The 16,859-nt window shown below is 39.0% G+C and overlaps 1 protein-coding gene across 1 annotated transcript in view; it reads left to right on the forward strand.

Annotated features, from left to right (window-relative positions):
- SCUBE1 (signal peptide, CUB domain and EGF like domain containing 1) overlaps nucleotides 1–16,859 on the forward strand; it is a 190,510-nt gene that overhangs the window by 128,004 nt on the left and 45,647 nt on the right. The window contains exon 9 of the mRNA XM_066319599.1: nucleotides 16,374–16,496. Within this exon, the coding sequence (XP_066175696.1) occupies nucleotides 16,374–16,496 (123 nt within the window). The remainder of the gene's footprint in view (nucleotides 1–16,373; nucleotides 16,497–16,859) is intronic.

Raw genomic sequence — 16,859 nt, forward strand, 5'->3', positions numbered from 1 at the left:
AATGATCTTCAGATGTATTAATGGTGCTTGGATAAAAGTTCATTAACCTTTTGCTGTCTTTTAAAAGTCAGCCTTGAACTCAAGTCTTCCCTCAGTTGGCTTGGCACACAATGGAGAATTCTCCTTTATTCCCTTCAACTTTCCTGTCAACTTGGTTCTTAATAAGCCAAACCATGGAGGCTTTTGACAGCTAAGAGAAGAGACATTCCAGGCAGAAAGAGTTGCATATTCTCCCTCTAATTAATGCTATTTAATTTCCACTGCCATTGTAACTGGGCTATTCCAGCTTGATGCTCAGTTCATTTGATGTTGTCGATTATTGTGCTACACATGAGGAAACAGTGTAGGTCACTTCCTTGAATGTCTACCAAGTTATCCCACAGAATTCAGCCAATTCAGACAGAAAGGAAGACTAAAGATTAAAGAGGCCCAGGATGCTTACTGCTCATTACCTCCTACCCACTTTTTAATATCCTCTGTGTTGTGCATATCAGGGGTTCTGTGGTCCTCAGCTTGTTTGTTGGTTTCCGTGCCTCCTTCCTGCTGAGTGGCCTTTTCATGGGTCCAGCTCATTCTGCCCTCAGTGAGAAGATTCATCAGTTTAGCATTTTAGTTATACTAAATACAGCTCGGATAAATTGATAATGCAAGAGGCTCATTTGCAAAAGACTTGTAGGGTTCAAGAGGAGTGAAGTCAGACTAGATTAGACTTAGCACAGATTTCTGAAGATTGTTTAAATCCATCTGCCAAACTGGATCAAACAATAAAGACCTCACTTTCCCGAGGGCAGCTACAGAAGACAAGCAGAGCCAGGGAGAATTCTTCTCTCAGGACTTAAAGTAGAGAAGGACTGAGGATGATGCAAAAGATTATGTCTGAGAGAGACAGAGACTTTGCTCTGTGGCTTCTTTAAGAAGTGAATCAGAGCAAGAGGCAGGGCCACAAGCTTCTAGCATGGTGTAAAATATATGACCATGTCTATGATATATATGCTCTATTTCTGCCCTGGAACTTAACAAAGAAACTGTGCCCCCAGGCACTCTTTGTGCCTGAATAAAGCAATTTCCTAGCACTCTGCACCTAGACATAGAGGAAGTGTGCTGCAGCCTTGCTGGGTTCCTAGAGTCAAATGGCACAGCAAATAAAATTTTTAAGCAGGAGAAACTAGATTTTTAAGGGTCAGTGAGCAAAAGCAACATCTCAACTATGACTTTTCTACAAACATCTATAAAGTGCTACCTAACTTTGCAATGTCCCACAGGTGTTTTGTAATAGCAAGATGTGGATTATTTTGTTCAGCTGACCTGCTGTTTTGCATCATTTTGCTTGCATTTCATCATTTGATTTGCATCTTGTGACAATCCACCCTTAAGGGGAAGGAACCTGACAACAGGATTTTGAGCTAGTCAGCTGGGCTGGATTGTCAGGGGGTTTGGTAGCAATGTGGTATTTATTACATGTTCATAATGTCCCACCAGCACATAAAGTGAATAAATGCATAAGGGTCAATTCCTGTGCAGGAATAGGTCTGTGCCAAGCCCAGGTGATCTCACAGATGTGTGTGTAGGAGACAGAAAGTTCCCTGCACATCCCCAGCCAGAGATGTGTTTTCTTCTCCGTGCGGCACTCAGTCAGCCATTCTCAGCACTCTGGCATATTTAACTAGAGTGGTGTTACGCTGGGGTTATGTGCCTGCATGGCAAACATTTCTCCTTCCTGCTGTCTCATTGTCATGGTGACCCAGCCGTGGGGTGGGCTCTCCAAACTTCCTCCAAACAGGCCCCCATCCTTCAGCATTCAGACGCAGCAAAGAAATGTGGCACTTACGCGCCTAAATACTTGACTGTGCTGCAGTGGGAGTATCAGAAATGCCTGAGTGGTGAATGATCTGTCCAGTAACTCAGCTCTGAAACCTCCTTTATCATTAAGCAATCAAGAAAAAAAAAAAAAAAAAAAAAGGCAGGATTGTGGAGACTAATGAAACATTTCAAAGAACTACATCAAAGTTTATTTGAAATAAAAGGGAAATTTTGCATTGGCTGTGCAAGCTTGATATAGTAATTACATTTTTTTAATCTTGCTTAATTACAGCCTATAAGAGCAGGAAAGTGCGTATTAAATCAGATTTGAGAACACAAAAACAATGAAGCCCTGAAAATGAATTAAATTTGAAAATGGAATTGTTTCTGTGAGAAAAGAGTTTTTTAGAGAATGATTTCCAATGAAACAAAGTATGTCATGTTTTGTTAAATATTAACTGAAAGATTTCATTAAATTAAATGCTTTAAATTAATGCTTGACATCAGTTTGGTATAAGATTATGACTCAGATGGTGAAGGCTTTCCTCTCTTTTCATTCAGAACACACTAACAGTAAGTGAAAAGCTCAGTTTAGCTGGCCAATTTGGCTTCATTTCCTGGCTACAGAGTATCTGTGAACAGTTATGATTTCCTCTCTACTTCCATTAATCGAAACTACTTAAAATTTGGGTTAGTGTTTTTTTCTGAATTGGATTAAATTGACTAAAGCACTTAGAATTGCATCTTGTCGGTCCCAATCAATTCATGTGAAACTGAAAGTGTTTCCTCTTTTTTTAAAAAAGTACACCAAACAGAGCACCGGTTATTTTTACTGTTTATTATTAATAAGATATAGGTGTTAATCTCATACATCCACTCTTAGCTTGTCTGAATTATGATAATACCTTTATATCAATGTGATTGAAGGTAAATTTCAGAGTGGTATTTTTTTTTCCTTTGTTGCCTAAATGCAATGTGTTTGTTGTCGGAGTACCTTTGATAAACTCAGGTTTTGTTTGATTCATATCCCTGATCAATTTGACTTTTTTACATGTTAGTAAAAATTAGACTGTAAAATATACCTCAGGGCAAGAAAACCTCTAAAATGTATGCATCAGTCAAGTTTACACTAAGGCAGATAAAATTTTCATGGCTTATATGGCCACACTTCTCACAACAACAGGGGTCTCAATGCCTTTAGAGTCATGACTGTAGGTTTGGAACAGGCCTTCTGAACTAAGATGGATCTGACCTAAAAGAGAAATACAAGACAGGCCCAAATGATTTCCTGTGAATGAACTTTTTTTTTCCCGTAGTTGTAAAGTGATCTCATTGAAAGTAGTCACCCAGCTACAAAGTTTTTCTTGGTTGAATTAGTTCACATACATCAGCATTTTAAATAGAAAGGAATTTAAAGTATCCCTGAAGAGTTTAAACTTTAACATTTAGAGGTAAATCTGTTCAAAGCTGTCTGACTACTCCCACTTTGAACCCACAGTTTTTCTGTGCACCTTCCATGAGCAGCGTGTGCAATATCTGTGATGCTCCACACAGCAAAAGGAGTATCAGTGGCCTTAGAGCAGGTGCTGGGGCTTACAAAGAGAGCTTTTCCCAGCTCATCTTTCTCTAGCAACATGAATTTTTTTTCAACACATGTGAAGAGTTTATTTCAGCTCCCTCCACATAGACACATAGGGCTTTTGAGGAATGTAAGCGTTATGAGCCATTAGCCATAACAAGCCATTACCATTTCCAGTCCTTTCTCAAAAAAACCCAACAACAACAACAACAAAAACAACAAAAGCAAATTTTGTGAAATAATAAACTCAAGTGGAAGAAGTTGCTGACAGTCATCACCACCTCTGCAGCCAGAGTGCTGTGGTACCAGCAAATGGCAGCATAAATGTCAGCTTCAAAATTACAAGCAGCAATGGGTTTGTGAAGAGGACATCTGGCAAAGCCAGAAAGGGCCGACACCTGCTTGTCTTGTTCCCTTTTCTTCTGATTACATTATCTTTGATCATTGCACCATGGCCATCTATTTACATGTCTTATCTTAGAGACAATTTAGATAGTTAATAGAGTGATTGTACTTTTACATTTGATTCTGGTTCATAATGTCAGTGCTCCATGCCAGAGAAATGTGATGTTATACCACATATAGCACATTAAAATTTGTAACATTCTGCTGAAATAGTGCCTTGGATTCATCGTTTGGTTTGGAAAAGAGCATGTGGGAAATGGTCCCTTAGCCTTACCTTGGTCAAAGGTGCATGACAAGGAGTGAGGGCAGCTTTTCCTTTAGGCTGATGAGTAGCATCTCTTGGCTTGCTGCACATAAATGAAGGTGTCTGGGCTGGATCACTCTGGGATATCCCAGAGCCATAGTGTGCATGTTGCTTAGAGTCTGTCAAAAGTACCAAGAGGAAAGACAGGATTACTCTCAGCATACTTTAACTTACTCTGCTGAGAAAAAAAATGCCCAACTTTGCAAATGGAATGAGACTGAGATACAGTGAGTGCTTAGACTCTCTATGAAGAAGCTGACCCGAGTACATGAACCACTTTGACCATATCCTTGGGAATGGCAAGTAGTACAAATGTTTTAAGGTAATAAGTCAGATACACTTCTGACTTTTTAGGGGAAAATTTCTCAGACATTTCAGAAAACTGAATGCTCATGGGATTTCAAGTCAAGAATCTCAGTAGACAAGGCACTGAAAATAGCTGTTTCATTTTTAAAACCGAGGTTGTCATCCTCAGGCCTTTGTGTAGAGTCCACAATCTGTGACTCTTCATCTGATCCCCAAGACCACTGTTGTTCCCACTGTGGATACCCAAGTTGAATCTCCATCCTCTCTCCTATGCATCAGCCCTCGGGGGGCATCAAATTCAGTTTTGCACCTCATGCCTTTTACTTCTCTCAGGAATCCCTCAGTGAACTGCATTTTAGAATATAGTCAGAAGAATAGGTGACCCCAAGGGAGAATAAGCACATCAGCCTTTGGTAATTTGTGGTGGGATTAGAGATCTTATATCATATGGCTCAGCTACTTCCTATTTGTACAAGCTTAAAGAGATGTGCATTGGGAAATAACATGGGACAGCTGGCACCCACTGAACTCATATCTTACTGCAATAACAGGCTTCTAAGGATATGGAAGGAGTTTAATCCCAACCTGTAGGGTACCCACTTTACCTGCCTTGACAATATCCCTGAACTGGGTTAGCCTTTCCACTTCCCTTCAGAGTCTAACAAGGAATACAATGCTGCTCCTTGAGCTCAATAACAGAAACAAAATATAAGAAAAAGTGCTGATATAGTGGTACAAAGAGGAGGCCTGTGTTGTCCATTCAGACATGGAAGTCAGTGCAGGACAAATTCTCAGTCCCTCTCTGTTTTTTTTTCAGTGTCCCTCCCTCTGAAAAACATCCTACTCCAGAGCACCTTGATATTTTTCAGTGTCAGGCCAAAGCCAAATTGTTTTGTCAAAAGCAGTCCACAAACTGTCTGAAGCCAGGGGCGTAGAGTTTTAGAAGTTAGCTATTAAAGTGTGTGCTGTCTTTTAGCAACCTTTAATTGTTTACTGAAGTGGCTCATTTTGAGCATTCTTCCCCCCAGATGGCTTTCTCTCTACTTCTCATCAACTTAAGCTAAGAATAAACTTCCCAATAATCAAATCAAGATCTAGTTTTCATAATTCATTATAAGCAACTCTACTTCTAACAGATTCTTTACACAACTCTGCTTTCAAGCTACAGCAACTTACCGTCCCAGTGTTTGCCATTAGAATTAAGTGTGCATTTAAAAATAAGCACCGTTTGAGTTTGCTTCTCTGTACCTGCAAGCAAAGAGCTATCAGAAAATAGATTAGGTGTAATCACAAGCCACTACAGCCATGTATCAAAACAAAAAATGCCTTTCCCCTCTCCATGCTGATCATAAGGCAAATACAAATCTTGTGGCTGAAGTCTGACTTTTATCCTAGAAACAAGGCAAAAAATAAATACAAAAACCTCTTATGTCTTTGCCTGGATAGAGGGCTGACATTGCCTTGCATGAGAAGTCAGCATCTAAAATAGTTTATGAACATGAGACAGATGTCAAGAATTATAATAATAAAATGTGGATTCTGCTGTAATTAGATCAGTGCTTTTAGGAGAAACAAAAACGTTAGTTTAAAATAATAATAATTTTCTGTATATGTGTGGAGCACCCTTAAATGTGCAATTAAATATTCCATTAAAATAGCCAAACTTCCTTGAAATTACCTTTTGACAAACCATTTCTGACCATTCAAACCCAGCTGAAGGGTTTTGAGACCACATGCCATTTTCAGAAAGCAAGCAGGAAGCCTTCTTGGTAAGGGCAGATTTGTGTCAATCTCAAACTGCTCAACTGATTTACAGAAACCAGCAAAGTTTTTTTGAAAAACGTTGCAGCAGCTGGATCATCCTGTCTCTTCCCCTTCCCAATACTCCTCTTTTTCTGAAAAAAACAATATGATGAAAAAAACAGAGACATTTGTGGCAAACAGGTAACCAAAGGCAGCCAGTGTGTGGTTTCATGCTGTGAAACAACAGATGTGTCTGCCCAACCAAAGAAAGAGTAAAAAAGGCAAAATTAAATGAGAGGAAAATTAGGAATTTTATCACGAAAGCAGTGCTTCTGTTCTGGGCTTGAATACTGGTATGATTTTCAGAGCACACACTTTGGGGAAGCCCTGAGAGGACTCCTGTAGCTGGACCCACTAAATGCCTCTGCAGGGAAGTTTCTGGCACATGAATCAACCACATGCATGCAGCAGAGATAACAGTTGGTGAAAGAAGAAAACACAAAGGGAACTTACTTGCTAGAAATGACAAATGAAAGACTAAAGCCAAAATGGAATATTAACATACAGAGGCAGTTTGGGGTGATTTTTTTTGTTTGTTTGATGGGACTCTAAGGGAGATGTGAGGCCATCTGTGTCCAAAATAAACCATCATAAAGATCAGGAGTGAGAGAGGGAAAACTGAGTAACCAATGGGAGAACAATAATCAAGTTCAGCTTGTCAGAAGAGATGTTTATTTTAGAAGAGGTGGATAAGACTTGCAAATTGAGTGAGAGCATAAGATCCCAGGAAGCTACAAAAGCATTTTCAAAAAGCTACCTAAATGTGGATTAAAGAAGCAAACATTTAGGCCTTTTTGCTGAGGCTGCAGTCATTTTATGCTATTCCATCAATGTTATCCAGGTCTCAAGACAAAGAACATACAAGATCAATCCAATGTGAGGAAAACAAAGCAGCATCCATCAGGCAGCTGTAGCAGCTCAGTAGAAAACTCAGTGTCATGTCCAGTGAGAGAACCACAACCATCTGGGCCAGCACTGCTGCCCTGGAAACAGCTGTTTCAAGACTTGCTAAGACTGGGAAGTGACTCAAAACTAGGTTTCTCATTTTTTTTCCCCACTGTTTTAGAGCAAACAGGGAGTTGACTGTTGGTGTGTGATAAGAGAGGTGATAGAGTATCTGACTGAGGAGAAGGCTCGGAAGAGTTCATTGTAAAGCCATAAATAGTGGAAGAAATGTGGGAAAGGGAAAAAGCAACTGGTTATCAGCAGAAAGTGAGTTAATGAGTGGGACTTGAGGGAGAAAAAGATGGAAAACTCTTGGTGGTAGGTGGTGACAGTGGTCAGAAGCCTTGTGTGGGGAATCAGAAAAATGAGCAATCGGTCACTTACTGAGGATTATGTATGAGACTGATTTAGAGGTGTAATTGATTCAGACTTTCCTAAAGACAGTTGAAGTTTCAGACCTCAGTGATGAAAAATCAAATGATAAACCCATTGGTTTTTTTATTTTAAAAAAACTAAAGGAAATGCAAATTTTAGATATCAATGAAGTTGAAATTTGTCAGAAAGAAAATGGAATGGGGAAAAAAAAAGAGAGGGTGGAGAGCAGAATCCTTCTAACTGCTACTGCAAATTTATCTAATCCACAGTATGTGTGAAACACTCACTGTCCCTTCCCTATTTTTAAAGGAATTGTCTTTTAGATTTCCAGTTGGGCCTTGAGTTCGGGGTTTTTTTGGCTTAAAGAGATACAATTCATTTGTCTGCTGTAGGCTAGTTCATGACAGACAAATATAATATAACAAATTATCTTCCATTTAAGAATTGCAGACTTGGGTCAGCTGCCATGTAACTCATTCTGTTTCATTGCCTCCCAAGGGTTCCATCTATCCCCACAAAATAAATTCATGTGTACTAAGTTAGGGTTTTTTTCATGACTAGGCAATATCCCTGTTCCCTAGAAACTTGCAGTTGTTATTTGTCTTCATGAACCTCCCCTTTGAAAATGCCAAATCCTTTAAATTAATGCTTCAGAGGGTCATATTTTGCATTTCAGTTGTTGAAAAGACCTTGCATTTATTCAACAATATAAATCCCCCTGAGGATCAACAACCACAGTATATTATGGAAAAGTGTGCTGTGCTTTCTGTTACTTGGGAGTTGACTACTCACATAATCATAACTGCCAACATTCAAAACTTACAGTATTTTTTTCCATTCTTTTATCGTTACCTTTTTCATCAAAAAATAGATGCTTTTTTTTTTTTTTTTTTTTTTTCACCATGACTAAATCCTGCTCTCAGTGGTGGATCTGTCTTCCCTGGTAGAGAGTAGATCCCTGGCTGGTTGAAGTAGTGTCTTCAAAAACTTACATAGAGTTAATTTTTGGTTAGCATCCAAATTTCTTTGATTCATTAAGAGCTATTTAAATTATCATGGGCTAATTATATTCAAGTGCCCCTTTCAGAAGGAGTAGCTTTATCCCAAGAAAGCTAGCACAGTTTCACTGGGATTTTAGAGAGAATATCAGTACCTTTAACTGCCCTTAATACCAATTTTATTTAATTAAACAAACACTGAGATTCTTGGAAATAAGCACAGAGTTTTCCAGAGCAGTTAATAATTCCAAGAGGGTAAATGAAAAGAACCATGAATAAATGAAAATTGAGTTCATACACTAAATCCAAGGATTCTTGTATCTTGGTCCAGTAGTGCAGTTAGCTCACTTGCCCCTTTGCTCTTCATTCAGACTATATGGAAAAATTGAATACAGTAAGAGCCAGGCCCTGTATTTTAGTGACACCTATCACAGAGAAAATGCCCAGGGATGTCAGCCCCACAGTTCTGTCTGATTTACTCCTTAAGGCACTTATTTAACTCTTTTATTCTTTTATTCTGCAGCAACTCATTTAGTTCTTCTGCCTTGGCTCCTGCTGCATAAACATTACACATAGAGTTATTCTGGTGCTAGTGGCTGTGTGAATAATTACATTGCACGTGGAATTATTCTGGTGGTAGTGGCTGTGTGAATAATTAAGGTAGGTAAGCAGTCAGCCCTGTGTATTTGCACAGTTCTCTCCCACTGTTCTACCCACAGCCTGTACTCACATGGCCACAGGTACAGCTGAGTTTCCCAGAATTTGATGCCCTGTACTTTCCACAAGCTCTGTAAAAAAACAAGAGAAGATATTCTTTATTGTCCCCAAGTACACATGGGAGATTTAACAGCATACTTATTTCTCCTTCTCCAACGTTTTATAAAAAGCATTTTGATTGACAAAAGCATTTGATTGATAAAATGTTACAGGAGGAGGAAAACTAGTTTTGTTTCCTGGGATTCCTTTGAGGTTTGTGTTTGCTTCTGGCAGGGGGGGATGGGTGGTGGGGAGGGGTAATTTTAGCATTTAGCTCAGCCTAGACAGTGAAAAGACTATCAGTCTGTATCTTTATGTCTCCAGTCCCCTTCACATTCTGGTGTCACAGCCTCAGACAGCTTGCACTGTTTGGGTTCGTAGCACTGCACTAACATGTTTTTAAGGTTAGAAAAGAATTCAGCTTTCAGCAAAAATTTTAAATGAAAATCCTTTCTTTTCACATTAGATTTAGTAAATCCCTTCCCTTTTACAAATGAGAAATCTGGGCCTAAACCTATTATGACAGCATTTCTGAGTTTTTCACCTGCAAAGGTTTTTGTGTTTTATAAATCTAATTAACTGTAATAAGAAAATAATAGGACATAATGTTTGTTTTACGAGGTGATTGATCTCTTGGCAGCCTGGCAGACTCTTTTATTGATTGGTTGGTGGATAATGTCAGAGTGGATATGTCCTGGAGGAGAATAGCTGACACCTAAATCCATATGTGACAGATTACCATCTGTGTTGGAAGACAGGTTTCTTCGTGAAATTGCGAAGATAACAGGTGAAAATTGAGAAAGTGACATGAGGGAAATGTGTTGAAACCTGTCTCAACCTTTCCATGCTCTAAGAGCATTTACACAAAGCTCTCTATTTTGTGGGCAGCCTGTTTTCAGGATGAGGGAGATTAAATTTTAATTACATTCATTCCTGTCTGCCCAGTCTAGATTTAATCCTGTTAATTAGGAAAATGCCTTGTCCCACAACCTAGCTATAAAGCTAATTAAACAGAGAATCTTCATTTGCTACTTAGTGGAACTTCAGTTCAGTAATGACTATCATACTTTACAGTTAATTAGCACTGTGGGAGGGAAAATGAGGATGTTGTTGAAGCACAGAACTCAAATTAGAGGTGCTATAATGTAAGCCTTATTTCATTTTGTAGCTATCTGATTCCGGCAAGTTGCACGCTATCCTACCTGCCTCAGTTTCACATTTGTTAAAGAATTAATTAAATGTATCTCTCCTGCAGAAGTGTAGGTTTAATGTAACGAAGATAATAAGCTGCTGGCCTTTGAAATCCTCAACTAGAAGGTATGCCATAAATAGAATTATTCCTCCCTGAAACATGCAAGAGGCAATGAACTGTGCCATTTGAGGTGGAGTGGTGGAACAGCAATTGTACCCCATAAAGTAAATACAGCCGTAACAGTCCTGCAGATATTCACAAAATCTTCCGGTGCAAAGCACTACCAGCATGGAACCTGCTGCTGTATCAAACCATTCTGAAACCCAGACCAGAAATTTAAAGCAATTGTAATTTGACTTTAAAAATTTGACAGCAAATTACTTGGATTCATAACGCCTTGTTCCATAGCAGTGCAGTTTAAAGGATTGGTTCTGAAAAAACAAGTGATAATTACCAATCCCCAATGTTACGACTGAAGTAAAGCAGGGAAGTGTTACACCTTGCCCAGATGTTGGATAAATCCATTGTAAAACTGGAACTAGGAGTTAACCACTCCCTGGAAACTAACCACACAACAGCTGGCTTGATGCTTCTGGATGGAACCAGCAGAGCCTGCATTCTACTTTGGTATAGATTTGCTCATAGTGGCACTGATCCAGTGACTCTGGGGTTATGAAATTATTTTTCTACCTTAATGAGATACCCCTGGCATGCGTTATTTGAGATGCTATGCATTTCACATTTAGAGTATTGCAAGTGGAGCCTGGTAGCTTCTGCTTATCCTGAGTTAATCCTGAGTTAACAGGTTTTATTGAGACGTGGCAGGGGCAAATGTCAAAATAATTTTAGTCTGAACATTGGTGGGTCTGTAATATTTGTAACATAGAACAACGTGCAGTACAAGGTGTATTGTGCAAGCCTGTGCTGGTTGGCACCCCAGGGTAACCTGCTGAGTTGTATACTGAGCTTGAATTCAAGTGTGGATGAGTTAGTTATTTTTTCTGTTCCTCTATTTCCCCACTTCTGGCATGGGGCTAAAAAGTTTTGTGGCTGCTTTATGAAGTACTTTGTGGTCTGTGTACATCAGGAAACTCATCTGTATCTGTATCTACAAGGCAACACTAGTCCCATTTGTTTCAGGACAGTGGTGATTTGTAAAACCGTGAGAAAGAACAAGGAAAGAAAAGCACAGGAAAATTGGGAAATCAGGGAGTAAACAGAACTAGCAAACCAGCCCACCTAGCAGAAAATACATTTATATTGATGTCCACTGTACACTGGTAAAAGCATTACTAATTCCAAGACACTAGCTTGCATTATTAAAAACAAGAAGGTTATGAAGTTTCAGTAATTATTTTTGGTTGGTCTGGAAGTATATTATTTTCCTGGAGCTAGGTAGCATTTTAAATCTGCAAAGGATTAGACAGACACAATCAGTTCAAATATTTGTCCAGCCATTGAAAGGAGGATCCTCACTTCCGCTGTGATGAGGCTTTGGAAATCTCCATCTCCATCATTGTTCAACAGCTAAGTGAAGATTGCATGTTGATTACCCTTTCAGTTGCCTTTAAGCAGCTTATGTGAAATGTTAACTTCTAAGTTACCTAAAATCCCTACTTTTTAATTTGTTCCCTGCCTTGTATGCAACGAGGCAAATCTCTTTGGGTTTGTATGTGCACACACAAGTGCATGCATGCACCCTGATCAGAACCAACACCTTCCAGACATGAACTACACTGAGCAGAGCTTAAAAAAGGTGCAACAGGAGCGAGCATTCTCGTTAATCTTCACAAGATCATGATAAGAAAAATAACAGTCTGCCTGCTTAGCCGAATCAAACTGTAGCTTTGCAACTTAGCTCAAAGCGTCTGAATTTCTATGCTTTTATATAAGCTGAAAAGCTTATTTAAAGCTGATTCCATTGCCTTCTTCACGTTTTGAGATCTTCAGAAAAAAATAGGATAATATATTATGTTACATTATGTTATGGTTTTATATTGATTTTATTATATTTATTATATTATATATTTACAAACCCAGGGTTTGTATCTGGGTTCACGCAGATGCACAGCTTTTTTTGATGGTGTTGCTGAGCTCCATCTACAGACAAATATTTGTGATTGGGGTTTTTTCCTTCAAATATTGCAGCTTTAAAGAAGGCATTAGCTTCCTTGTTGCAAATCTTATCTTTGCTTTTGTTTGTATTTAATTGCTTGGGAATTGAATGAACCATTTTCAGAGCTAAGAGGAGGCTTGAGTGCTGAGTTGCTTGTTGCACCATACCTTCACCTGACAGTTTTGACCATCATTTTCAATGCTTCTGTGGATTCTCACTGGCATGTATTTTCATATCTGCATGTGTCCCATTTTGGTATTTTGTAGCAGATCATCAGCTTGTATGAGCAAGGCATCATTTAACAGTACTGACTTACTACATTCAGAGAAATACCTTGGAGTTTTATTTCCAGTGCACTGAAAGCGCATCCAATCTCCCAGTCTGAAACGACTCTCACAGTACCATCAGGGCATTTTATGTACAACTCCCATGGAAGAAATACAGTTCTTTACACCCTTTTGCATTTCTGAGGATAAAGGAGACCAGAGACTGTGGGAAGTTGGAGCTATTTTTCTGCAACCTGCATCTTAAGGAGCCACTTGAGAACTATGCTTGAAGACAGCAAGTTTATGACTGCTCCACAGACAGTCTCAATAACAGTAGGGGAATATTTGACTAAATAATGTCAAAGCTGGTAGAGACAGTACAATGGGTTTCCACTGTGTGTTTTTGCTTGGCATGAGGGGCAGACATGCTTACCCTCTGTGAAGTGCAAAGAGGCACTTGGCAAAGTTTGGTACCAGTGAGTTTAAAGATAAATGGGGCCTCACCTTCTCATGCAGTGGAATAATTTATTTTCACATGGTTCATAACACAAATTATTTATAGCCAAGGAAAGAAAAATAGTGGGGATACAGACTTTTTGTAATTTCTCTGAACCAGTTAGACATGATAAGTACAGTTGGATACTGCTCTCTTCCAAGTGAAATGCAGAAATGTGCTGCTCTCCACAGAGTGAAATAATTTTTACATGCCTTGTCAGTCTCGCTATGGCCATGGAAAGAAATACAGTGAAAGCAGAGACATTGGCACTGTTTATGTTATTTAGAATGTTTTTGCAGCTAACAGTTTTGACCTCTATTCTATTTTGATGGTCCCTGTTTCAGAAGGTCATGTCATGTTTTCCAGTTAGAAGAAATGGATAAATACTTTCTTTTCCTGTGGACTTTCCCAGGTTTTACCCAGATCCTGGATCGGAATTATTCAAAAAAATTGCTGGTTGCTGGTATAAAGCTAATATGCTGCATTGTCAGTGGAATTACAGTTATTAATGGCCTAAAATCTACACTCTGATGCCAGCAGGATTTCATTTTTGCCCCTTATGGTTATGAGAGACACAGAAAAGAGACTGGAATTTGGAATTTAACATGTGAAATCTTGGGGCCATCATTTAAAACATCAATCATTACTCCAGAATGGTGTTTGACAGGCTGCAAGTAATTTCTACTTCAAGCAGTCTCAGGCAGCAGAGTAGCCCAAAGGTCATGTTGTTCTTATCACGGGTACAAGATACTTTCTTCATGATGGATGACTGTTCTGTGTGTTTATGATGCATAACATATTAGTAATTTTAATTCACAATTCCATTTGTCCCACGGTTTTGTCAGGGCAAGCTAAACTGTAGTTAGGTACACCTCTGCAAAAGGATGGGACCTGCTGTGGTAATCCATCCCAACACCCATACCACAGTCCCAGTTGCAAATTAGGGAGCTGGGAGGAATCACTTATATGCCAGGCTGCAGGAATTGGGCCAAAAATTCTTGTCTTTTCACTGCCAGTCTTGACCTGGTGCAGATGATCACAGCTGAAACCAAAAGGATTGCTGCCTTCAGTCTCATGGTGTTACGTAGAATGACCCTCAGTGTGTTCTTCACCAGATCTATCAGGTTGGGAAATCAGGGTTATCTGGTTTTGGCCAGCCAAATGCCAGAACTGGAGCACCACACACAACAAACAGACTCCTGATTTTGGGGCACTTTGAGAACTTTGTTACCTGAGACACAAAGATTTGAGCTGGCTTTGCACAAAGCATTCAGGGCATTCCACAGCTGCTGCCTACAATTTACCCTCATTCTTTTAATTGGATTGAATTCAAAAGTCACTCCTCTACAGAACCAAACACAAAAGTAATAAGCAGCAGTATTAGTTCAGAGGGTCTGAAAACAAATTTCCCATCACCTTGACAAAAGTGCAACTCAAAAGAAAGCCTTTATAACAATATACATTGTTCTTGCTTATTTGAGCCCTGGACATATTTCTGTCAGTGTGTGTGCAACAAAGTGCTCCTTAGAAATGATGGCTGAATTTGACTCTCAGCTGTTCAAATTTTTAGATTTGCCACCTCACTCCTCTTGCTTCTGTTCATATTTTACCTGCAGAAATGTGGTAAGCGCCATGCCACTTTCCCATGTTGGAATCATATGTTTCCAAAAGCTAATGGATGATTTTCACTAAGATTCCTTCTAAATTCTAATAATTTTTAAAGCATGTCCTTCATTCACCATCATCTTGCAGGTTTTGATAAATTTCTATCTTCATATATTAGATCTTTTGGTGTCTAGATTTGCATTTTGCAAGATTTGCTTTTTAAATGGCCAGCTGTTACCTCAAAGTTTCAAAGATCTTATAGCAAGAAGCTTTTCAAAAGGAAACATCACTCTCCATTTAGTTCCTTGAAAGATCTTGTTTTCAATTCCAGAAGTGGGCAGCCAAGGTTCAATGTCATATTATTTCTTCACTGCATGCATTCATAAAAAGAGCTATTTTTTGGCACTGTTCTTTTCCTGAATAATAAAGTACTTTTTTTTTTTTTTTTTTTTTTCATTTTTCAAATAAACATGGATCCATGGTTGGGGGGGATGGAAACATGGAAAGATGCCCTGTGTTTCAAATGAGATTTTGTGGCCTGTCTTATACTTACTTCACAAGCTTTTATGGATTGGAAAAGAGATTGGTCATTCCAGTTCTTCAACACCTTTGGGAGAAATTAGGAGGAGTGGGAAGTAGAATCATCACTATGAAATTCAGAACAGAGATCTTACCAAGTTCATCCGTCCCCTTCACAATCATTATTTGAAGTAAGAGCCATTGATCCTGTCCTTCATACATACATACATACATATATATATATGGCTTTCAAATAAAGGCAATCAGTGCTCTGTCTTCAGAATAACTGAAGAAGCAACATTACACAGGCACTCACAATTAGTCCCTTTTCTGCTACACCAAGTGAAAGAAGTTTGATGCATGAAAATGGGTGACACTGAATAATGAGCAAAATAGCATATAGCTCATTCCAAAAAAATATACCCTTGCACTTGTTTGTGTAAGGATGATAGAAGTATTTCTGCAGAATTCAAGTATCTTTCACTTCATGTTTGTTATTACTTCAATTTTTTGTGTGTTCTTATGTTTCAATAGTTCCTATACAAGGTCAAACAATTCACGTCCTTTACAGGTTGAAGTCTGCTATCAGGCAGAGCCCTCCATCTACAGAGAAGCTTCCCTGAATGTTCCCTAACACCAAAGTACCTCAGCTTGGATCATCTGTTGGTTCCAGTTCTGAGAAAAACACCTCTATCTCCTGAACAGCTCAGCCCATAGCTCTTCCTTGTAAGCCTTATGAGATAGGTCCGTGAAGGGACACATCTCACCAGCCTGGTTCCTGACAGGGACAAGCAGCCTCCTTGGGGATCTGAGTATATTCCTGTATTCCTACCCTGAACAACTGAGTTGCTGTCACAAACTAAATTTTTGCTGCCATGAACTAAATCCTTGCTATTTATTCTTTGCAGATATCGATGAGTGTTTGGTAAATAATGGTGGCTGTGACCATTTCTGCCGAAACACGGTTGGCAGCTTTGAGTGCAGCTGCCAGAAGGGCTATAAACTGCTCACAGATGAAAGGACCTGCCAAGGTAATACCTCATTAACCTTACTCTTCATATAATGAGAATGTTTCTTCCAGTGGACTTTTTGTTGTTGTTTTTATACTTAAGTCATTTTTACTGCAGATTTTAATTGTACTGTCATAGAAAGTAAGGTCAGAAAACACCTGTGAGATTTCTGTTTTCTGAAGTGGGATTAGAAGATTATTGGAAATTTCTTGTTTCAGTGTTTTTGGTAGTAGGAATGCCAGTGTCCTGCTGAAGTGTAAAAATTCAAGTGGCGTAGTGGAATAGCTTCAGGCAAAGAGTCTTATGTTCAAATCCTCTCATTTGCTATGATCTGAATGGGACAGAGGCTTATCTTATTTAGACCAGAGTCATTTAGAGTAACCA

This window comes from Sylvia atricapilla, chromosome 5 (genome assembly GCF_009819655.1).
Source record: "Sylvia atricapilla isolate bSylAtr1 chromosome 5, bSylAtr1.pri, whole genome shotgun sequence".
Taxonomy (NCBI): domain Eukaryota; kingdom Metazoa; phylum Chordata; class Aves; order Passeriformes; family Sylviidae; genus Sylvia; species Sylvia atricapilla.